This window comes from Rhododendron vialii, chromosome 9a, assembly GCF_030253575.1.
Source record: "Rhododendron vialii isolate Sample 1 chromosome 9a, ASM3025357v1".
In the NCBI taxonomy this organism is placed as follows: Eukaryota; Viridiplantae; Streptophyta; class Magnoliopsida; order Ericales; family Ericaceae; genus Rhododendron; species Rhododendron vialii.
In genome coordinates, this window is record NC_080565.1 from 35,848,923 (window position 1) to 35,874,032 (window position 25,110).

A 25,110-nucleotide genomic window follows, 5' to 3' on the forward strand; every position below is an offset into this window, starting at 1 on the left:
CCTAACGAACCACTGTAAGAACAAATCCCTCGAGGACCAATCCCCGCCGTCAACCCATCCATCCGACGGCCCACATCTCCCCAGCGCCCGTGCTTATCACTCCCACTTCACTGTTCCCCTCTTTCCCTCTCTTCCCCCATTTCCCCCCCCTTTCTCTCTCTCTAAAACCTCCCTCTCTCTAAAAATAGCAAAACCATCGCCGATCATCGTCACTGCCGAAACTGGCATGGATTGTCCATTCCCAACCTGATCTCCGTATCTGTCAGTAAACTCAAATTCACTGAATCAAAGCTTCGATTTATAGCTTCAGATTCACTGTCTCGACGACGCCATTACCCCATGCGAACCTCTAAAACAATAAAGATTGAGCCTTTGATGACTTCTTCGACCAATCCGTCGTCGAATTGAGCTCACTGTTAGTTGTTGTTTTTATTTTGTAACTTACTCCAACCTCTAAAAGAAAAAAAAGTCGAGTCTTTGATGCTTTTTTTAACCTCTCAGAGCAATCGACTGTTAAATTGAGCTCAAACTCAGTTTTTTTTTTGGTCATCTTTTTCTGAGAGTTTGTGTGTGTTTATGTATGAGTCATGATTACCGAGAGTTATTCGAAGATGATGACCGACGTCGGAATGCGATCGATCGATTACGGCGAGGAGTTGAGCGTGTACCGGAGTGGTTCGGCTCCTCCGACCGTGGAAGGATCGTTGAGCGCCGTGGGAGGCTTGTTCGGCGGCCACGGAAGCGGTTTTACGGAGGAGGAGATGAGGTCGGATCCGGCGTACATTTCGTATTACTACTCAAACGTGAATCTGAACCCGCGGCTCCCGCCGCCGATGCTGTCGAAGGAGGACTGGAGGTTCGCGCAGCGGTTGCAGGGTTCTGGAGGCAGTATAGGAGATAGGAGAAAGGTGAGCCGAGGTGGCGATGATGGAATCGAGTCGAGGAATCGAGCTGAGTGGGGTGGCGATGGGCTTATTGGATTGTCGGGGTTAGGGTTGGGGAGTAGAAAGAAGAGCATTGCTGAGATCATTCAGGTGATCATTTTTTTTCCAAGTTTGTAGTTTCTTAGGGTTTACATAGTGTGCAGTATGATTGGTGTCAACTTATACCTTGAAATGTAAGCCGAGTCAACTTTTACTCAAGTTTGACTAAAAGCTTCATTTAATATGAAGTACTCTGATGGACAAACCCAAATCTGAGCATAAATTTGAGTAGAAGCTTCATCAATGGTATGGTTGTAAATTTTAGAGCACAAATTACCCTTGTAAGATTTGAGTCTCCCTTGTTTGAGTAAAACTCTCTTTGATAATAAGTTTCAGTCAAGGGGTGGAGTATATTTTCAGGTATTCGACTGAAATATTGAGTTTAAGTGGAAAAAAGAGTAAGGGCCGGAGATAAAGCATCTCCGGCCTTTACTCAAAATGTGGTCAAATTTTAGTAAAAGCTTGAGTTGATATGAATCACTTCCATGGGCGAGCACAAATCCAAGGTTTAATTTGGAGCATAGGTTTCATTAAATGCGGACCTGATTTCATGTGTCCTTCTCAAGGACCATGCACAAAGATATGGTAACTTTACGTAAATTTATGTTTAGTTTGAGTTTTGTTTTGTGGTGTAATGGTGCTATTTCGTATTTCGGAAATGTTATGCTCTTTGAGGCTAGTAGCAGAAATGTCAAAGCAGTGAATCACCTTGTCATTTGTTGTGATTTTGTAACTTAGACTATGCTGGTAATGTATATTGGTCTCCTTGACCAAGGTAAGGTGATTATTTTCAGAATTCTGCTTCTATTGAATTGGTGGTTTTCGAATGCACATTTTGTTTTTATTCTTTGACCTCTGGTGTTTCATTTATTGTGTGTATTGGTATGTTCGATATGGTCTCTGTTTAACTGATGCTAACCGATAGTTAGACCAATTTAGTTCGAATCAATGCTCGAAATTTGATATGATGATGGAGAATTAATTCCACCTGGTAGGCTGAATTTTTTCTTGTTTCTTGTTCCCATATCTATTAGTTGCTTTGCTGTCATTCAATCCTTTTTCCTTTTTGCGGCTGCAAACTCTCCTACTGCCTGTTCGCTAATTATGATGCCTCATCGCGACAAACTGGGGTGTTCCAGTATTTACGTTGGAAAAGCAGAATGAACTAAGTGCCCTTGTTTTATAACAAATGAAAGTGGAATCGCCAAAAGCGACATCTAGTGAGATGGAATCTGTGACTTGACAATGAGAGGCACCAAAATGAATGTGGCATTTTCCTTGCTTTTTTCACATTCCTAAAGGTTCAAAAGGTTTACATTTTATTAAGCATTTGGATGAAACTGGAAGTTCCATTTCTCTTTGGCTTTTCCCTATATCTGTATCTTGATTGTCAGCATTAAACTTGCAGGATGCATTTAAGTGTGGGATTGGAACTGCTATAATGCTTCTATGATCCTTGAAATGATGACTGATATCTAGCTGGTGACACCACTGACCCGATTCAGTGACCCATCAATCCTGTAATTGGAAATCAAATGGATTTTACTTACGTGCCAGCTTATGTTTGTGTTTGCATGTGTAAATTAAATATATGTAAGGCAATCAGGATTGAAGTTTTTGTTGTTTTGTGGATTTGCTTGTTATTAATTGCAAGCTTTTGTTTCCCGTAATGAACTTGTGCTGACACAATAAAGGGTTTGGGTTGTCATTTACGTCTTAACATGCGACAAATGAACACCTGGGCACTCAATAAATGGCGATCGGACAGAAATTTGAAAGCCTATATGAGTTCCACTCATGGCTAATAAACAATAAAGCGGACTTTGAGTGCATTAATCTGTATGAAATCTTGCCGAAGTGCTTTTTATAGTTTTTCTCTTCCTCTTTTTTTCTGTTGTATATCTCATCTCTGCATTTAGACTTTGGTTGTTGGGCTTCTGTTCATTGACCTGTCTATCTTCAAACAGAGTTTATATATTTGCATCAACAACAAAGTGTCAGTGAACATAAAAAAGCCAGCACCTTTAGCCATCTATCTATCTATCCTGAATTTCATTTTCAAATCTATTGACTAATATTAATCTCAAATTACCGTCTCAGGTTATTGTAATTAGCATTAATTGCTTACCTTCTTGGCCTATTCTATAAATCCTTAAATCGTGTCAATGCTATCCTCACATGCACTTGCACCTACAATTGTGTAATTCAAGTGGATTTTGTAATGAAAGATTTAGGGCTGTCTCCTGTTATGGACACTTGGTGTATGGGTGGTCTTGCAAGTGTAACTCTTTTGTTCTAACGATGTGGTAGGAAGGAGTTCTGGGTTAAAATTTAGAACGCTTTCTCTGCTACTTCCTCTCTGGTTTTTTTGATCCGCATGGATGTTTAGTAGTAGGATCCTTCTAAAATGGGTGCGCTCCCAAGACGGGAGCTTGAATCGGCGCTCCCAAGATGGGAGCTTGCTCCCAACTACGATGGGAGCTTAAGCTTATTGGGCAGTTAAGGCAATTATTCTCATACTCTTAAGGGAGTTATGCCATTGTGGAAATAAAAATATGAAAATCTTATCTCTCGAGAAGTTTTGCAAATTGAAAATATCTAACTTCCTATAATTACCCTTTAAGATCGTGAAAATTCTCATAAGTAATCACTTTTGCTTCAATGGTTAAGTATTTAAAGATACTTTATATACGTATTTATATGAAATCTATATACGCTCCTTAGGCGCTCCCAACCTTAGGAGCTTCTAGGTGCCTCCGCTCCCCCGCACCCACTCCTGCTTCCGCTCCCGCTTCGTGCTACTAGCCTACTACTAATGTGTGGGATTTCCACTGTATATCTATCACTCTTCAATTTGATGACGCCGTGAATCTGTTTATGCTTGTGCGTGCATACATACATTTATTCCCAAAGGGTGGGTTTGCGTTCTGAATTAAGCAGTTTGTTATCTATGCAGGATGATATAAGTCATGCAACATCTGTTTCTAGGCAACCTTCTCGTCCTGCCAGCTGTAATGCCTTCGACAATGGTGTGGAATCTACTGAATTGCATTTTGGTAATCTGCATCATGAAATGGCTTCAATGGATGCTTTAAGGTCTGGTGCGAATAACAAAGGCATGTCTGCGGTTCAAAACAGCGGCGCATCTGCATCTCAAACTTATGCTTCTGCTTTGGGTGCATCCTTGTCAAGAAGCACTACTCCTGACCCTCAACTGTTAGCCAGGGCTCCTAGTCCTCGCATTCCACCAGTTGGAGGGAGAGTCAGCTCTATGGATAAAAGAAATGTCATTAATGGTTCAAACTCATTCAATGGTGTATTGCCTGGTATGGGTGAGCATTCAGATTTAGTAGCTGCTTTGTCTGGCATGACTCTATCGACAAATGGAGTGGTAGGCGAAGAGATCCATCCCCTGTCTGTAATTCAACAAGAGATTGATGATAATCGGAATGTTTTCCATAGGCAAACTGATCAAAACCATATTAAACAACACACTCACCTAAACAGATCCGAGTCTGGGCAATTCCGTTCGTGTTCCAATGTGGGTAAAAGTGGTAGTGTTGGGGTAGATCGATACAACTCTTCCTTGATTGCTGATGGACAAGTTGAACTTCTCAAACCTGCTGTGTCCTTGGCAAACTCATACATAAAAGGGCCTTCTACCCCAATTCTCAATGGTGGAGGAAGTTCACCATCTAATTACCACAAATTTGAAAGTCCGAATTCATCGTTTTCAAACTACGGCCTTGCTGGGTATGCTGTCAATCCTGCATTACCATCTATGATGGGAAATCAGACTGCTAATTTGCCACCTTTGTTTGAGAATGTTCTTACCGCATCAGCAATGGGTGTCTCTGGCTTGGATTCTAGAGCTTTGGGTGGAGGGTTGAATTTAGGACCCAATTTAATGGCTGCAGCAGCAGAACTACAAAATCTTAGTAGAGCTGGAAATCACAGTGCTAGTAGTACTTTTCAGATGCCTCTCATGGATCCCCTATATCTGCATTATCTGAGAACAACTGAGTATGCGGCTGCACAAGCAGCAGTCCTCAATGATCCAACAATCGAAAGGGAAGGAATGGGAAATGCTTACATGGATCTGATTGAACTTCAAAAAGCTTACCTGGGTTCACTGCTTACACCTCAAAAATCACAGTATGACCTTCCATATGGTAGTTTAAATCAGAATTACTACGGCAACCCTGCATTTGGTCTTGGTATGTCTTATCCTAGTAGCCCATTGGCGGGTACCCTTCTCCCAAACTCCCCTTTTGGATCAGGCAGTCCAGTTATACATGGTGAGCGGGGCATGCGTTTCCCTTCTGAACATTTTGCGTCCTCATTACTAGACGGACACTTTGCATCCTCATTACTCGATGAGTTTAAGAGCAATAAAACAAAGTTTTTTGAGCTTTCAGAGATTTCTGGTCATGTCGTTGAGTTCAGGTAGATATTCTGGTTAATGTTGCTTCTCTTTGTTTGTCCAATCTCTTGTTAACTTGTTCACTTAATTTACTCCCTGTATGGGCAGTGCTGATCAGTATGGGAGTCGGTTTATTCAACAGAAGCTTGAAACTGCCACATCAGATGAGAAAAACATGGTCTTCCATGAAATTATGCCTCAAGCTCTTTCACTAATGACTGATGTGTTTGGTAACTATGTGATCCAGAAGGTACATTACTTTCTTGATCTTGACTGACTTGTATTAAAGGGGGTTATCACGCTGGTACTTGTATTTCGATTTTCTATCCACACAAGAGAAACGCATAAATTGCTTATTTAGTGGGTGACATTTTGCTCTTTTTGTCGTTCTCAGTTTTTTGAACATGGAACTGGATATCAGATCAGAGACCTGGCCGACCAACTAACTGGGCATGTCCTCACTCTTAGCCTTCAAATGTATGGTTGCCGAGTGATCCAGAAGGTATATTTATCCTGTTGACTGCACGACTTCACTGTATAGCAGACTGACCATATATTTCTTATGTGGATTCTCTTTTTTGTTTTGGTTTCTGAGTTGTACGATGACATTATGACCTGGTTGACTTGCAAAATATAAAACAAGGCACGTTAAGATTATTGCTGAAGGCAGAAGGTTTGACATGCTTTCTCTACCGTCCAGGCCATAGAAGTTGTCGATCTAGATCAAAAGACCACAATGGTTGCAGAGCTTGATGGTAATGTCATGCGCTGCGTACGTGATCAGAATGGGAATCATGTCATCCAGAAGTGCATTGAATGCATACCTGAAGATGCTATCCAATTCATTATCTCAGTATTTTACGATCAAGTTGTGACATTGTCCACCCATCCATATGGTTGTCGTGTTATACAGGTTCAGGAACTATCCGCTTTTACCTTAGTAATTATTTCTGTACAGATTATAAGATTGTGCATGGTTGTAAAGTGGTGGAGCTTTATGTGACAGAGAGTCCTGGAGCATTGTAGTGACCCAAAAACCCAGCAGATAGTGATGGATGAGGTTTTGCAGTCTGTTTGCATGTTGGCACAAGATCAATATGGGAATTATGTTGTTCAGGTTTGCTGTTTTCTTTGGATACTCTTTGCCAATTATCCTTGCTTCTAAAATTTCAGGAATTGCTCTGTATATCTGCAATGACTCGCCTTTACTAACGTAATTTGGAAGTTGGGGCTTTCGTCAGACAATTCTTTTGGTTTTCCATGCTTATACATTTATGAAATATATTGTTTTTCCTTTTCCTGTCCCTACCCCTTGAAGTGGTTCTTGACCCATTCTAATTGAAGGTGAACTTGTTACAAAAGTTGAATACCTCATGGTTTTCAATTATTTTTACCATTTTCACAAGGTAAATTGGTGTATAATCCTTGATATGGGTGGTGATGATTGCTGAAGCCATAGATTTAATGGTTGTTCTCCCTCCAATGCACGTGCCTCTCATAGTGACAGAGGTGGCTTTGTATCCAGTTCAAAAATGTGTAGAGTTTTGTTATCACGAATTCACAATTATATTTTTCAGTCTTCTATACGTGCTCCAAATCAGCTAACGAAGTGGGGAGAAAGTCTGTGGAAGTCAAATTTCATCTAATGCTTATTCAGAATAGACACAAACCACTTCTCGTGAAAAGGCTTCATTTGTATTTCTAGTGAAAAGGCTTCGTGTGTATTTCTCATTAAAAGGCCTCTCTAAATAAACTAAAAACTGACCATTCTGCTTTTGGGGAATACCAGCCCAAAATTTCTGAATTTGACTTTCTTTATTGTGCTCTAATTTTATATTAGTTGTTGCATCTACCCTTCTAACTGCTTTCATTCATTCCCGCAGCATGTATTGGAGCATGGAAAGCCACATGAACGGTCTTGTATAATAAATAAGCTAATAGGGCAGATAGTTCAGATGAGCCAGCAGAAGTTTGCTTCCAATGTTGTGGAGAAGTGTTTAGCTTTTGGAACTCCTGAAGAACGCAATATCCTAGTGGATGAGATGCTGGGCTCAACCGATGAAAATGAGCCTCTTCAGGTCAGTCAATTATGCATTATATGTTCTGGAGTATCTTCAAACCTCAAGAGTATTTTACCTTGCTTGTAGCTATATAGCAGTCTTTTTTCTCGTTTTCCATTTTGTGAACTTCCTTCTTTGTCAAGATAATATCTTCTCCCCTCCAAGTCCTCTTTTGCATTATTTGGAATTTCTTTGGGACAACAGAAAGAAACAGTTTGCATTTCAGTTGGAGATTTTAGGATTTAACTGAATACAGTCCAATGAGGGTATGTGTAAGAAAGAAGTAGTTTTCCAGCCTGAGTGAACCCTAAAGTTCAGTAGGTTTTCCTTGTATCCATTAAATTTTTCGCTAGGCATAGCTAATTCTTTGTCATTGGTAAGCGTTTGAGTGAAAGGATGAGTGTAATGGGAGAAATTTTAAGGAATTTTTCAACTGGAAAACTGTTCACAAAATATTGACAACTGCAGGGAAATTCACAAAGGGTTAATAATGAGAACGGTTATTTATAGTACCAATGGGGTTGAAATGTGAAATTTAGAAATATTGGACCTACTTTATAATAGAAATTACTCTTGTGTGATCAATGACTCATGAATCTCCTCATCAGGGACTAATGACCCCTCTCTCCAATTATTTTAGCCTAAAAACTCAGTAGAAGTAAAGATTGTTCCGTATCAGCCATCGTCCATTGATTCTCAATGACATCAAATATAGATTTCTTCACTATCTTCTTGTCAATAGCTAATTTTCTCAATGCTAAGAAATATAGCTTTGTATTTTTGGATTTTATTGAATTACTTTTTAGTAGGAAAGTACCACTGTATACTCCCAAGATTTTTCAGTTTTTAGTTTCATCTTAAGCTTATGACTTAGATCTTTGAACTTCTGCCTATCCTATTCAGAGTGACTATTTGTAAATTTGAGATGCTTCTCACACTTGGAAGACTCCTATGTTTTGCTATTTCTCTGGAGGATGCATTTGTTATGCTACTTGTGATTTACCGTGATACATGCTTACTTTCCTTTAATACTGTGTTACCCTTCGATTCAGGTCATGATGAAAGATCAGTTTGCCAACTACGTTGTACAGAAATTGCTGGAGACTTGTGATGACCAGCAACTTGAACTTATTCTTAACCGAATAAAGGTTCATCTGAATGCTCTGAAGAAGTACACTTACGGGAAGCACATAGTTGCACGTGTAGAGAAACTTGTTGCAGCTGGGGGTACTCTCTTCCTTTTCCTTTATGATTCCGCTTAGTCTTTTGCTATTTCTTGTGGAGCTATAGAACTTTTCGCCAACCCAAGTTTTTTGCTTGCATGTTCTAGGCATTAATTGGACACTAAGTAGTTGACAAATTGATTGTTAAGTACCTTTATAAAATGTAGCACGTGAGGCCATTTTTCCCTTGAAGAAAAATAAGTACAAGAAGTATTTCAGGAGAAATACATGGAGACCTTGCAGGAAGAACCTTTTCTTTTCTTTTTTCCCAAAGTGCTATAATAATATATATATATATTTTTTTGTGAATATGAGTAAATAATTACTCCTTTTATCATAAGCTATTTGTTCATCCAATGACTCCAATTGTCCATATCCTCAATGTCGTTTGCTATTTGTGCTGCCAATTCTGTATATCTCCTATGTCCATACCTTATCGTCATTGCAAAATTTTTATTTGGTGACATTGCCAATATGCCTCTTCTTAGCTGTATTTGGAACAAAGATTTGGGCAAGGATAAGGAAAAAGAATAGTGAAGTTGAAAGATCTAAATGTTATGAGCTGTTAGATCATGTAACTTATCTATTTTTTTTCCTTTTCCTTTCCCAAATCTTTGATCCAAATACTAATGTTTCACGTTGAAGGATTTGTCAATGTGAAATGATTTTGCTGACAAAGTGCTCCATATCTTGCAGAAAGGAGGATTGGCATGTTATCTGCATATTCGGCTCAGATGGCACAGGAAACAAGTAGTTGTACATCTAACCGAGGCTAGTATGAATCTTCCTCCTCTTTTGTCCTTCCTTTTTCTTGTCTAGCTATGGCTCCATCTGTTGTTTCAGATAGATAAGAGCTGATTTAGAATAAAGTAACATGCTGGCTGTACTTTAAAAAAGGTTGTACATTGCTTAGTTAAGGATATACCTAGAATCAGGCTGGCTGAGGCTCGGTGAACTTACCTGATGCCCTTGCAGAGGAAATATTGTTAATGTACAAGTTTAAGGCTGTAAAAAGGAAGGAAATGTAGCGATATCGTGACTGTACAAAAATGTTTCAGGGTGCAGAGTTATTGGTCTGTAGAGGCCAGAATTTTTCTGGAGTATGACAGTTGATGATTTTGTTTTCGTAATGTAACTCTTTCGTAATTGGTGCGAGTCCTTGTTAATTATGCTGATATGTATGCGTAAGAATTGCTGTTTCTGTTTGTTGAGCCAAATTGTAGTGGGAGACAATGGACGCCCCTAGGGCGTATCCGGGTGACATTTTCTAAATCCTAACCCGCTCCATCTCCTAGCGGGTTACAGGTACCTATTTATAGCTACCTACCCAACGTAATTTTGTACTAAAATCTCCTTACCAGAGTATGAAACAGGGCGAATGACCCTATGCTCCACCACATTGCCCGAGACTAAGAAATGGTCAGTTCCCTCGGAGAAACGATTATAAAATAAAGTTTTACTCTATACATTTACATTGCTGTGTACCAAAAACATAAAGAAATAGTACAAGCGTCGAAATTGGCTGTTGAGATACATCTTGAGATTACTGTCAGATTTTGGAGTCCGGCTCCTCTTCAATCCGATAAGAATTGGAGGATCCTCCAATTCTATATTCAAAGGTCAGGATTAATTTATTAACTAATCTATTTTCTTCTTTCCTAATTTTAACTCACGCGATACTCTACGGACACTCAATTGTCTCTGTTAATCCTTCCTCTAAAGTATTTGTCTCTTACCCATCATGTGTTCTTTTGCCAACAAAGTATCTCTTGTTTTTTTTGTTCAAAAAAAAAAAGGATCTCTAGGGGAGCTTCTCTTGAAGAAATAACGCATTGATCTTGTCGCCACCAGAGCCACAGTGGGCTATCTAAATTGATTTGTTTCTATCGATAAGCTCCAATAGCATCATAAGAAGTACAAAAAAAAAGTCTTTTGAGGTAATTGACCTCAAATCCTGCCCCATTTTTGTGGTAGAAAGTTGCTCCTGATGCAGGGAAGATTCTTGGTGGAGCCAAAGAGGGATCCTAGTCTCTATGTTAATTTGTATTTTTCTAACTCTGTTTGGATTTCAGATTTGTGAAGCTTCAATCAGTTCTAAAAATAAAAATACAAAGGCTCCATAGAAGATAAAAGTTCATCCATCCAAACTCTAAAAGGTCCACCACTTAATAATGTAGGGAAAACCTTAGATAATGAAGGGAAGTCATATTAGGTAATTCGGTGCTCATTGAGTAGCACTTGAGTTAAAATTAGGAAAGGATAAAAAAAAATATAGATAAGTTGATGGATTAATACTGACCTTTGGATGTGGAATTGGAGGATATCCTTCAATTCCTATGGGATTGGAGGAGGATCCTCCAATTCCTATGGGATTGACGAGGAGCTGGACTCCAGATTTTGAATTAGAACTGATGAGAGGCAACATTATGAAGGATTCAGTAGCATATGGTTTCACCATTTGTTCCATCTCTGTTTTGTAGAGTATCTCAGTAGGAATTCTTCAAAGGTTTTCAATTCAGCACACACTGAAAGGCTGTACATGATCTGACTGGTGGTTATTTGAGTTTGGCTTCAAAAATTAAGGTTTTTTATTTTTGAGGTACACAGACATAACATTAACAGGTTTTGAAAATGTTTAAGCATTATCTGGTAGCAAAATTAGCTGCTCTCGTATTGGGCAGAACACAAGTCGAACTCGAGCAGATCACAACGATGTGTTTGATCTGACAGTTGGGCATGGTGGGAAATGGAACCGTATAAGATTTTCTCCCTTGATCGGTCTCCATTTGGGACAGAACCATTTAGGGTTCGGGCTTCCCCCACATGTCCTCTTTCCTTGACACGGAACCCATTGCCAATCGAAGTCCTTCCGCTTCCACCATCTCTGCTGACAAACTACATGCAATTGGAGAGGCAGCTACACCCAAGATACTCCCCAACGGGAGGGAGTGGGGCTGCTGTCCCCGAATTCGGGGCCCACTCCGGTCTCGATCCGATGATCGGAAACGTTCACTTCATAGAGCTCGTCGAGTAGAACAATTATGCAAAAAATCAGCTTAATTGGATATCATTAAGTACTTGATCGGAACCTTTTTATCTTAAAAAGAATGGATCCGAAACACTAGATCAAATCCACTGTAACCCATGGACTAAGAGTTATATGGGCTCCGATCAGGTACTTAATGATATCCAATTAAGCTAATTTTTTGCATAGTTGTTCTACTCGACGAGCTCTACAAAGTGAACGATTCAGATCATCGGAGCGAGACCGGGGTGGGCCCCAAAATTGGGGCAGCAGCCCCCCGCGTCCGTCAAAATTGCTCAAACGAGTTGAGTTGAGCTAACTAGTTCGTCTTAGCACTCGAGCTATAATCCTTTACTTATATTTTATCGTGTAGTGCAAATTGCTCGCCGTAGTAAACCATGCATTTGTGTCATTTCAGTTATGCCTAAGTGAGTTGCAATTGAAGCCGATTACGATCGAAGTTTACCAGTCTGGTATGATTTTAGTATTTATCAGAGCAAATAAACCATTGCCGACAATCCGGGTTGAGCTCAGAAAATTACGTGGCATAACTTAATCTTAATTTAATTGAACTGGTACGGCAAGACAATTACTTAATCTTAACCATAACTTAATCTTAACCGGAAGAGGTTTGTTTGGTGGTCTACGCCTAGGACTTAGACGTTTGCTCCACCGATCACAAGGTCTCAGGTTTAAAACTCAGGTGTTATCAATTTTTTTGGAGCCAATACATACGAAGTTGGCGTCCCCACAAGTGGATGGTGAGATTGGGTTCTCAGAATTAGTCAAGATGCGAATAAAATGATCTGGATACCTGAGTTAAAAAAAGAAGAAGGATAACTTAGAACTTAATATTCAATGCTGCAGTTTTGGATTAGATCGCCACCGAAACACATCCTAATAAGAGGGTGCAAAACTGCAAACGCTCCCTGCAAAGGGTGGTGTAAATTAATTGAAAACATTGAATTCAGTCCAATCCATTTCTTCACCTTTCACGTGCAAACTAGTTTACTGTGTCCAACCAAATTTATTCTAGGGTTCGAAAGTAGACGATATTCTAGCTAGGATTCCTTTCAATGCAAGTTTCAAGGTCTCGGGTTAGCTTTTATTTACTCGACCGACCTTGTGCAATTTCAATTTCAAATAAAAAACAAAAATAAATTTCTAGATGGAGTTGCTTTTAGAAGAAAAAAAAATCGTTTGAATCTGATTTACATAGGACAATTATCATTTTTTTAGGCAGTAAAATATTTAGTACATAGTGAGTATATAGCGCGACTCTCCACGAATGGAGAGAAATTATTCATTTCGCAAAATATAGAGATACGGTGTGGAGAGCCTAGTGCATGCTAGCTTCTTTCGAAGATTTTGCTCTCCATTTTACCTCTAGAAGGAGTTTGGAGAGGCTAGTGTGGATGCTCTCACTAGCTAGTGTGAGGAAACTGATTTTACGAGACAAGACTTCTATAAGAGTAGTTGAATATTTGGTGCAATTAAAACCAGCTGGTAAAACTTCTTGGTATACATGGTAATTAATTGAATAGACTTTCTTTTGTTCAACTAATGCATTGAAAGTTACTACATGAATGAAAGAGCTAGCACCCTATTTTGATGCTTTAATTTGAGTAATGTGTCACTTCGCATAGATACACGGATCGATCACAAGATTGCAATGGCCCAATCTGAAGTGACACCATGTAAATGGTATCGTTGAATAAAGAAAATTGTGATGCAATACTGTATCTAACATGATTAGTTAACTAAAGAATACAAGATATTTCAACTTAAAAACTAAATTTTTTTTTAAACACCACCGCTAGTAGGCGTATTGGAGAACAAAAGTTTGAGGTCGCCCATTGGGTGCTATTGATTAACACTAGATAATTAAGTTTTTCTATAGCAGAAAATTTTTCACCCTCACTTTAGGCAAATTGTGCAAACAATAGGGAATATTCTTGTATAATACTTTATAACAATTATTACTTAAAAGCTGTCTAGTTTCAACGATACGTACGGGTACATATTAGGGAAAAAAAAAAATCTTGTTAGGTTAATTATTGAACTTTTATGGTCTCCAATTAAATAAGTCCAACATGGATCGATCGCATATCATTATCCGATTGCCAAGCGTTCGACACGGGTGCGCGCTTTTCATTTTTTGAAGGATCCATGTAACATAGATTCTGACTTAGTATAACGTAGAGATTTCAATTGTTATTTTTTTGTCATCCACTCGTTATTCTTATTCAACCCAGTCCCAAAAAAGAGAGAGAAGAAGATTTCAAAAGGGTTCTTTTTGGTAACCAATACTGGGCTAAGGTAACTGTTGACTTGAGTTTTATTTAGATTTCGAACTTAATTATCAGATTTTTTTTAACAAAGAGATGACGATATATGTATGGATTAATTGTTTTTTTTTCTTTTCTTTCCGTACACTAGAAAATAAAAAACAAACTAAACTCTCGCGAAAGCCACTTTTCTCGTGTAATTTTTGGGTACTACTGTATAACACAACATTATACGATTGTGTCCAGATCATTCTAAAAATCAAGTGGGGTACGTAACCTCGATCGCATGTTTGTTGCGCCAACTTCTACTACCTTTTCAACTGTACATTGTGTCTGTTAATTTGGTAAACATACACTTCCGAGTCCAAATCTTTAATTAAGTCTTTTACTAAAATTTATTTTTCTTTAAATTGTCTTTTACTATATCTTAATTTTCTTCCAAATTCTTTTGCCAAATGTATAAGTACTGTAATAATTTTCTTTCACAAAATTGGAGATAGCAAAAAGGTACCAATATGGGTTAGGGCATTCCCAGCTCTGAGCTATTTGCGAGAAAAAAATCAACTAATGTATATACTAATTTTCTTCCAAATTCTTTCGCCAAATGTACATGCATGTACTGTAATACTCCCTTTGTCCCCATTTAACGGCCTCTTATTCTATTTTAATTAGATAAAAAATAAGTAATATTTCTAAATCAATTCTACTAACAATATTTTCAAAAGAAAATAAAATATTATACACTACGAGATATAAGAAATTAAAAAGTGACAAAAAATTTCAAAAAGAACCGTTAAATAGGGATGGAAGAGTAAACTTTCTTTCACAAAATTGGAGGGAGCAAAAGTACCAAGATGGGCTAGGGCATTCATTCTTTACCCAAATTTGAATAAAAATCTAGGTCAATAAAAATCTATTTGCCTATTTGGTTACGTTTTTTTCAATGCTAAACTTTTATTCATACAAAAATCTATTTTTTTTAAAAGTAATTTTCTCACTTTTCAAATTGTTAACAATTTAGGGAGTGCGAAAATCAACCCTATATTGATGATCAATAATTTGGGAAGTGCAAAAATCACTCCCCATTTTTATTCAAATTTTGAGTTTAGATTAAAGAAAATGGTATCGGAGACGCTCTTACTTGTTGAATTGGGGGACTGTACAGTACCTTGATACGCATCTCCAAGCCGTCGGATCGTGCATTCGATGGCTCGAATTTCATCTTAATAATAAACAGCTCTCGATCGTTAATTGTCGAACTCAGAGGTGCGCAACTGCACAACACCAACTCGAAGTCCCTCTTACCAATGCATGAATCACGCTTTAAATGTGCATATTATCAGATTAATTCCAATCTTATAAAAGAGGAAAACAATATCCAAACCCAGCATCAAATCTTTGATGAAATAGAAAACCCTAAACGAACCAAGATCTGTAATAAACAAATCCCTCGAGGACCAATCCCCGCCGTCAACTGCTCCATCCGACGCCCCACATCTCCCCAGCGCTCGTGCTTCTCACTCCCCGTTTCCTCTTCACTTCACTGTTCCCCTCTTTCCCTCTCTTCCTCCACTCTCTCTCTCTCTCTCTCACACTCTCTAAAAATAGCAAAACCATCGCCGATCATCGTCACTGCTAAAACTAACAAAGATTGTCCATTCCCAACCTGATCTCTGTATCTATCAGGAAACTCAAATTCACTGAATCGAAGCTTCGACTTATAGCTTCAGATTCACTGTCTTGATGACGCCATTACCTCCTGCGAACCTCTAAAACTATAAAGATTGAGTCTTTGATTCCCTTTTCGACCTCTTCGACCAATCCGTCGTCAAATGGAGCTCACTGTTGATCTGTTTTGTTAATATTTTACTGAGTTTGTGTAGTGTTTATGTACGAGTCAGTATTTATAGCTTTAGATTCACTGTTCTAATGGTGCCATTATCTTACTCGAACCTCTAAAACGAAGAAAGATTGAGTCTTTGATGTTTTTTTTAACCTCTCAGAGCAATCGATTGTTAAATTGAGCTCAAAATCTGTGTTTGTTTGTTTATGTTTTTTTTTTGGATATTCTACGTACGAGTCATGATATCTGAGCGTTATTCGAAGCTCCAAAGCAAAAAAAGATTCAGTCTTTGATTGTTTTTTTTTTTTGACATCTTCAGCAATCTGCTGTCAAGTCGAGCTTAAAGTCAGTTTTTTTTTGGGGGGGTTTTTTTTTATATAGTAAGTTTGTGTGTGTTTATGACTGATGATTACTGAGAGTTATTCGAAGATGATGACTGACGTGGGAATGCGATCGATCGATTACGGCGAGGAGTTAGGGTTTCGGGAGAGAGAGCTGAGCATGTACCGTAGTGGTTCAGCTCCTCCGACCGTCGAAGGATCGTTGAACGCCATGGGAGGCTTGTTCGGGGGCCCCGGCGGCGGTTTTATGGAGGAGGAGATGAGGTCTGATCCGGCGTACATTTCGTATTACTACTCGAACGTGAATCTGAACCCTCGGCTTCCACCGCCGGTGCTGTCGAAGGAGGACTGGAGGTTTGCGCAGCGGCTGCAAGGCTCCGGTGGCGGTAGTATTGGAGATAGGAGGAAGGTGATGGATGGAATCGAGTCGAGGATGCCGCAGGGTGCGGCGGAGTGGGGCGGGGATGGACTCATTGGATTGTCGGGGTTAGGGCTGGGGAGTAGAAAGAAGAGCATTGCTGAGATCATTCAGGTGATGTTCATGTGAATTGACTGTAGAACATTATTTGTTCTTGTTCAAGCTTATACTACACTTTGATGTGAAGCACTCCTGAGCATGAATTTGAGTTAAAGTTTCATTAATGGCATGCTTGTTAATTTGGGATTAAAAGATAAGAGCGAAATTTGAGTCTCTAGATTTGAGTAAAGAATTGAGTAAAACTCAATCTGGTATAGGTTGAGTCAAGGAGTGGTCAGTGGAGATTTTACTCAAATTTTGAGTTTGAGTGTGAAAATGGGGTAAGGCCTGAAGATGCAAGACCATCTCCATCCTTTACTCAAAATTTGGTCAACTTTTAGTAAAAGCTTGACTTGATATGAATTGCTCCCGTTAGTTGTGCACCTGAATTCATGTGTCAATCTCAAGGTCTGTGCACAATAATAGGGCAAATCTATTTGTTTACATAATCTGTCTACATTAACATCTATTTGTTTCGAGTTTTGTTTTTCCTTCTGATGGCGCTATTGCGTTTTGCGGACAGATTATGCTGTTTGAGGTTAGTAGCACAGCTTTGTCAAAGCACCTTGTCATTTGTTGAAATTTAGTAACTTATACTATGCTAGTATTTATAGTGGTCTCCTTGTGCATATAAGGTGATTGGGTTCAGAATTCTGCTTCTACACTTAATTGGTATTTTTGGAATGCACCTTTCTTTTTTGTTCAATGACCTATAGTGTTTTATTGTGTGCTTTGATATGTTCGATATGCTTTCTGTTCGTCCTAATGCTAATCATTTGTTAGACCAATTTAATTTGAACTGATTCTAGAAACTTGATATTATGATGGAGAATTAGTTCTACCTGGAAGGCTCAAGTTTTCTTGTTTCATATTCCCATATCCATTAGTTGCTTTGCAGTCATTCAATCCTTTTTTTTGTTTGTGGTTGCATCCTCTTGTACTGTTTGTGTGCTAATTATGATGCCTCATTACAGTAGATTGGGGTGGTTCCCAGTATTTCCGTTGAAAAGGCAGAGTAAAGTCAGTGCCGCTGCTTTATAGCAAATGAAAGTGGAATAGCTGAAAGTGACATCTAGTGAGATGGAATCTGTGACTTGATAACTAGAGGCACAGAAAATGAGCGTGTCATTTTTCCGTGCTTTTTCACATTCTTAAAGTTTCAAAAGGTTTACGTTATATTTAATTCTGGATGAAACTGGAAGTTCCGTTTTCCTTTCCTATTTCTGAAGCTAGATTGCCAGCATTAAACTTGCAGGATGCATTTAAGTGTGGGATTGGAACTGCTATAATGCTTCCATGATCCTTGAAATGATTACTAATATCTGGCTGGTGAGTCGCGACACTGTCACCCACTGACGTCATTGAGTGATCCATCTATCCTGTAATTGATAACCAAATCTAGTTCACCTAATGTCCAGCTTATGTTTGTGTTTGAATGTGTAAATTTACACAAAAGCAATCAGGATTGAATTTGTTTTTCTTTTTTTGTTGGATTTGCTTGTTATTTAATGCACGCTTCTGTTTCCCCTGATGTTCTGGGTTATGGATGTAACACGTAGCAAATGGACACCTGGATACTCGATATATGTTGATGGATTAGAAGAAACAACTCAAATGCGAAATTCTATAGGATTTCCTTTTATTTTCAATTAAACAATAAAGTAGATTTAGGACTGCATTAATCTGTACCAAATCTTGCTGAAGTGCTTTTATAGTTTTCTAGTGATGCGGTAAGGGGTTCTAGGTTAAAATTTAGAAGGCTTTCTCTGCTACTTCGTCTCTGGTTTGTTTGATGCGCATGGATGTACTAATGTGTGGGATTTTTCACTGTATATCTGTCACTGGTGTCCAGTTTGATGATGTAGTGAATCTGTTTAGAATTATGCGTGCATTTTTGTTCTGAATTAAGATGTGTTTCTTTTTATGCAGGATGATATAAGCCATGCAACATCTGTTCCTAGGCACCCTTCTCGTCCTGCTAGCCGTAATGCATTTGACAATGGTGTGGAATCTACTGAATTGCATTTTGGTAATCTGCATCATCAAATGAGTTCAATGGATGCTTTAAGGTCTGGTGCGAATAACAAAGGCATGTCTGCGGTTCAGAACAGCAGTACATCTGCATCTCAAACTTATGCTTCTGCTTTGGGTGCATCCTTGTCAAGAAGCACTACTCCTGATCCTCAACTGTTAGCCAGGGCTCCGAGTCCTCGCATTCCACCAGTTGGAGGGAGAGTAAGCTCTATGGATAAAAGAAATGTCATTAATGGTTCAAACTCATTCAATGGTGTATCGCCTGGTATGAGTGAGCATTCAGATTTAGTAGCTGCTTTGTCGGGCATGACTCTATTGACAAATGGAGTGGCAGGCGAAGAGAACCATCCCCTGTCTGTAATGCAACAAGAGATTGATGATAATCGCAATGTTTTCCATAGGCAAACTGATCAAAACCATATTAAACAACACCCTCACCTAAATAGAACTGAGTCCGGGCAATTCCGTTCGTATACCAATGTGGGTAAAAGTGGCGGTGTTGGAATAGATCTAAACAACTCTTCCTTGATTGCTGATGGACATGTTGAATTTCACAAACCTGCTGTGTCATTGGCAAACTCGTACATAAAAGGGCCTTCTACCCCAATTCTCAATGGCGGAGGAAGTTCGCCATCTAATTATCACAATTTTGAAAGTCCGAATTCATCGTTTTCAAACTACGGCCTTGCTGGGTATGCTGTCAATCCTGCATCACCATCTATGATGGGAAATCAGACTGCTAATTTGCCACCTTTGTTTGAAAATGTTCTTACTGCATCAGGAATGGGTGTCTCTGGCTTGGATTCTAGAGCTTTGGGTGGAGGTTTGAATTTAGGGCCCAATTTAATGGCTGCAGCAGCAGAACTACAAAATCTTAGTAGAGCTGGAAATCACAGTGCAAGTAATAATTTTCAGATGCCCCTCATGGATCCCCTATACCTGCATTATCTGAGAACATCTGAGTATGCGGCTGCACAAGCAGCAGCCCTCAACGATCCAACAATCGATAGGGATGGAATGGGAAATGCTTACATGGATCTGATTGAACTTCAAAAAGCTTACTTGGGTTCGCTGCTTACACCTCAAAAATCACAGTATGGTCTTCCATATGGTAGTTTAAATCAGAATTACTATGGGAACCCTGCATTTGGTCTTGGTATGTCTTATCCTAGTAGCCCGTTGGCGGGTACCCTTCTTCCAAACTCCCCTTTTGGATCAGGCAGTCCAGTCAGGCATGGCGAGCGGGGCATGCGTTTCCCTTCTGACCATTTTGCGTCCTCATTACTAGATGGACACTTTGCATCCTCATTACTAGATGAGTTTAAGAGCAATAAAACAAAGTTTTTTGAGCTTTCAGAGATTTCTGGTCACGTCGTTGAGTTCAGGTAGTTATTGCTGGTTAATATTGCTCTGATTATTTTGTCCAATCCCTCGTTATCGTATTTACTTAATTTACACACTGTATGGGCAGTGCTGATCAGTATGGGAGTCGGTTTATTCAACAGAAGCTTGAAACTGCCACATCAGAGGAGAAAAACATGGTCTTCCATGAAATTATGCCTCAAGCTCTTTCACTAATGACTGATGTATTTGGTAACTATGTGGTCCAGAAGGTACATTACTTTCTTGACTAACTTGTTTTTGAGGGGGTTATCAAGCTGGTACTGTTTTACTTGTTTATTTCGATTTTTTATCCACATAAGAGAAACGCTTATTTTGTTGGTGACATTTTTTTCTTGTCTTTCTCAGTTTTTTGAACATGGAACTGCAACTCAGATCAGAGAACTGGCTGACCAACTAACTGGACATGTCCTCACTCTCAGCCTTCAGATGTATGGTTGCCGAGTGATCCAGAAGGTAAATTAATCGTGTCGACTGCATGACTTCACAGTATAGCAGACCAACCTGCATATATTTCTTATGTGGCTTCTCTTTCTTATTTTGGTTTTTGAATTCTGAATCTTTCTTACATTCTTAATCTATCCTTGTGCTTGAGCTATGGGGTACATTACAATATGTATTATGTTTCCAAGCTTGTTTGGTGTATCTAGAAAGCACTGCAGCTGGTTTTTATTCTGATTTTGTATTCTAGCTGAAATTAACGGTACCAGCTCAAAGCTGGTTGCAGTGTGTTGAAAAATGGAATATTTTCTTATATTTATGAACTGCTGTGCGAGGATGTTATAAACCTACTGAATATAAGTAGCAAGTGTCGGTGACGTTTGGATCTTCCTTGTTAGATTTCTCAGCATCCTGAGAATTTGTAGTTCTTTTTAGTATTTTGTATTAGACCATCCAGCTGGAGGGATCCTAATCTTTGGATGGGCTTAAATTCTAAACTTTGGTCTTTATTGATAGATTTGGGGTCTCTTGAAGCTTAAAATTAATGAATATTCTTTCTGTTGTGTGTTGTCAATCAGGCCATCTTTGACACCAGCTGAGGAGCACGCTTATATTTCTCTACATAATTAGAAAATGGGATCTGAGAATGGCTATCTACATAATCGTATGGTTCTTTAGTTTGTTAGCTTTGTAGCTTGTCTGCTTTTGTGCTATTTGAGTTATTGTTGATAGGCCCTCATCTTATCTTTAGATGCTCTCTATCCGGCTCACATTTCTTTGGTATCCGATACTCTTGTATTTTTGTGCAGATTTTCTGCTTGATATAAATCTTACGCTGGCCCCATAAATAATTTGAGAAGGCCATGGCATTTGCTTTGGTTGATTGGTAGATTTATCTAGAAGAAGGTGCACAGACCTCAAATTTTTATCGAATTAATTTGAGAAGCATCCTGGATTTAGGGTGTAGCTGGGGCCCCAGGACTGAAATATACCCTATATAAACAATGTTCATGAATTAACCTAGAGCTATTTGAACTGAGATGTACGACGACATTATGCCCTGGTTTTGACTTGCAAAATCTAAAGCAAAGGCACGTTAAGATTATCAACCAGTCTACTGGCACAGGAAATCTGTGCACAGATTGTGCACAGATTTCTATGTGGGCCCCACTACGGGTACCACACAAGTGATCCGAGCCGTTCATTATGTTTAAAACATTTTTTCAAGGGCCTCAGCGAAAAATCAGCTCAATCCGATACCTATTAGTGCTTGATTTAATCATCTAACTTTTCATTCAAGTTTTTAGAGAATGAAAAGTTAGACGATTCGATCAAGTACTTGTAGATATCGGATTGAGCTGATTTTTCACGGGGGCCTTTAAAAAAATGTTTTAAGCATAATGAACGGCTCAGATCACTTGTTTGGGACCCTTAGTGGGCCCCACATAGAAATCTGTGCACAATCTGTGCACAGATTTCCTGTGCCAGTAGACTTTCTGTAAGATTATTGCTGAAGGCAGTGGGTTTGACATGCTTTCTCTAACGTCCAGGCCATAGAAGTTGTCGATCTGGACCAGAAGACCACAATGGTTGCAGAGCTTGATGGTAATGTCATGCGTTGCGTACGTGATCAGAATGGGAATCATGTCATCCAGAAGTGTATTGAATGCATACCTCAAGAAGCTATCCAATTCATTATCTCAGTATTTTACGATCAAGTAGTGACATTGTCCACCCATCCATATGGTTGCCGTGTCATACAGGTTCAGGAACTATTCGCTTTTACCTTATTAATCATTTCTGTACAGTTTATATGATTGTGTATGGTTGTAAAGTGGTGGAGCTATATGTGACAGAGAGTCCTGGAGCATTGTAGTGACCCAAAAACCCAGCGTATAGTGATGGATGAGGTTTTGCAGTCTGTTTGCATGTTGGCACAAGATCAATATGGGAATTACGTTGTTCAGGTTTGCTTTTTTCTTTGAATAATCTTTGCCAATTATCCTTGCTTCTGCAATTTCAGGAATTGCTGTGTGTGTCTGAAATGACTTGCTTTTTACTAATGCAATTTGGAAGTTGGGGCTTTTGTCGGACAATTCTTTTGGTTTTCCAGGCTGATACATTTATTGAATTTGTTTTTCCTTTTCCTGTCTCAACCCCTTGAAGTGGTTCTCAATCCATTGTAATTGAATGTGGCCTTGTTACAAAAGTTCCTCGTTGTTTTCAATTATTTTCACCATTTTCACTACATAAGTTGGTGTATAATCGTTGATATGGGTGGTGATGATTGCTGATGCCATAATTTTAGTGGTTGTATTCCCTCGAATGCGCGTGCCCCATAGTGAGAGAGGGGGCTTTGTATGCAGTTAAAAAAAAAATGCGGAGAATTGTGTTATCACGATTAAATTTTTTGGTCTTGTATACGTGCTCCAAATCAGCTAATTGAATAATGAATAGGAGAGGTCTGTGGATGTCAATTTTCATCTAATGCTTATTCAGAATGGGCATAAACCACTTATCGGGAAATGACGTTATTTGTATTTCTCCATAAAAGGCTTCATGTGCATTTCTCGTGAAAAAAGCGTCAGCTAAAAAACTGACCATTCTGCCTAGGGATATACCAGTGCAAAATTTCTGAATTTGATGTTCTTTATTCTGCTCTTATTTTAAATTAGTTGTTGCATCTACTCTTCTAACTGATTGCATTCATTATCGCAGCATGTACTGGAGCATGGAAAGCCTCATGAACGGTCTTGTATAATAAATAAGCTAATAGGGCAGATAGTTCAGATGAGCCAGCAGAAGTTTGCTTCCAATGTTGTGGAGAAGTGTTTAGCTTTTGGAAATCCTGAAGAACGCAATATCCTAGTGAATGAGATGCTGGGCTCAACCGATGAAAATGAGCCTCTTCAGGTCAGTCAATTATGCATTTTATGTTCTGGAGTATTTTCAAACCTAGTGAGTATTTTCCCTTGCTTGTGGCCATATAGCAATCTTTTTGTCTACTTTTCCCTTCATAAGCTGCATTACGCGAATTGTGGCCAGTTCTTGTTTTTTCCCCTGCTTGCTGAATTTGCATTTTCTGAACTTCCTTATTTGTTAAGATAATATCTTCTTTTTTGCTCTTGGAAGACTTCCACATTTTGCTCTTCTCTGACGAATTGGATTTGTTATGCTACTTGTGATTTACTGTGGTAAGTGTTCGATTCAGGTCATGATGAAAGATCAGTTTGCCAACTACGTTGTACAGAAATTGCTGGAGACGTGTGATGACCATCAACTTGAACTCATTCTGAACCGAATAAAGGTTCATCTGAATGCTCTGAAGAAGTACACTTACGGGAAGCACATAGTTGCACGTGTGGAGAAACTTGTTGCGGCTGGGGGTACTTGTTCTCTTCCTTTTCCCTTATGATTCCGCTTAGATCTTTTCTTTCTTCCCAAAGTGCAATAATAATGCTTTTCTTTAGTGTATATGAGTTGAACATTACTCCTTTTATGATAACCTACTTGTTCATTCTATTCTCCATTTCTTTAATGTCGTTCGCTATTTGTGCTGTCAATTATGTTTATCTCCTATGTCCATACCTTGTCGTCCTTCTAGTCATTTTATCACACAGTTTTTATTTGATGGCATTGTCAATGTGCCTTTTCTTAGCTGTATTTGGATCAAAGATTTGGGCAAGGACAAGAAAAAGAAAAAGAATTAGTGAAGTTGAAAGATCCAACTGTTATGAGCTGTTAGATCACGTAACTTATCTATTTTGTTTTTCCTTTTCCTTGCCCAAATCTTTAATCCAAATACTAATGTTTCGCTTTGAATGATTCGTCAAGGTGAAATGATTTTGCTGACAGAGTGCTCCCTATCTTGCAGAAAGGAGGATTGGCTTGTTATCTTCATATTCTGCTCAGATGGCATATGAAACTAGTTGTACATCTATCTGAGGCTAGTATAAATCTTCCTCCTCTTTCATCCTTCCTTTTCTTGTCTAGCTGTGGCTCTTTCTGTTGATTCAGATCGATGAGAGCTGATCTATAATAAAATTATATGCTGGTTGTACTTTAAAAAAAGTTGTACATTGTTTAGTTAAGGATATACCTAGAATCAGGCTAGCTGAGGCTCGGTTAACTTACCTGATGCCCTTTGCAGAGGAAATATGAGTAATGTACAAGTTTGAGGCTGTAAAAAAGGAAGGAAATGTAGTGATATCGTGACTGTACAAAAATATTTTGGCGTGCAGAGCTTTTGGTCTGTAGTGCCCAGAATTTTACTGATGATTTTCTTTTTTGTTTGAGAACATTTTCCTGTTGTGGTTGGAGTCTCGGTTAATTTAAGCTGATGTGTAGGCGTAAGAATTGCTCTTTCTGTTTGTTGAGCAAATTGTTCGTTTGTGGGAGACAACAGACGCCATAGGGGCGTATCCGGGGTGGCAATTTCTATATCGTAACCTGCTCCATATCCTAATGGGGATTAGAACAAGGCAGATGACCGGGTACTCCACCATATTGCCGTCCCTGGAAGGGGTGGTGA

At 38.9% G+C, this 25,110-nt stretch overlaps 1 protein-coding gene across 3 annotated transcripts; it reads left to right on the forward strand.

The window, feature by feature from the left end:
* Positions 1 to 24,879, forward strand: LOC131300108 (pumilio homolog 1-like). 3 transcript variants are annotated; one of them, XM_058325796.1, is made up of 9 exons: positions 1 to 1,034; positions 3,940 to 5,429; positions 5,515 to 5,656; positions 5,801 to 5,908; positions 6,107 to 6,319; positions 6,413 to 6,523; positions 7,290 to 7,484; positions 8,519 to 8,693; positions 24,454 to 24,879. In XM_058325796.1, exons 1-9 carry the CDS (start codon positions 588 to 590, stop codon positions 24,522 to 24,524), a joined length of 2,952 nt encoding a protein of 983 aa, XP_058181779.1. In that variant the 5' UTR covers positions 1 to 587; the 3' UTR covers positions 24,525 to 24,879. The 3 variants fall into 3 exon arrangements, with proteins under 3 accessions (XP_058181779.1, XP_058181778.1, XP_058181777.1); XM_058325795.1 differs by lacking the exon at positions 24,454 to 24,879 and adding an exon at positions 9,386 to 9,835 and having other exon boundaries at positions 5 to 1,034; XM_058325794.1 differs by lacking the exons at positions 1 to 1,034; positions 3,940 to 5,429; positions 5,515 to 5,656; ... (3 more) ...; positions 7,290 to 7,484; positions 8,519 to 8,693 and adding exons at positions 15,392 to 16,718; positions 18,633 to 20,122; positions 20,209 to 20,350; ... (3 more) ...; positions 23,298 to 23,492; positions 23,791 to 23,965.
* Positions 24,880 to 25,110: the final 231 nt, after the last annotated feature.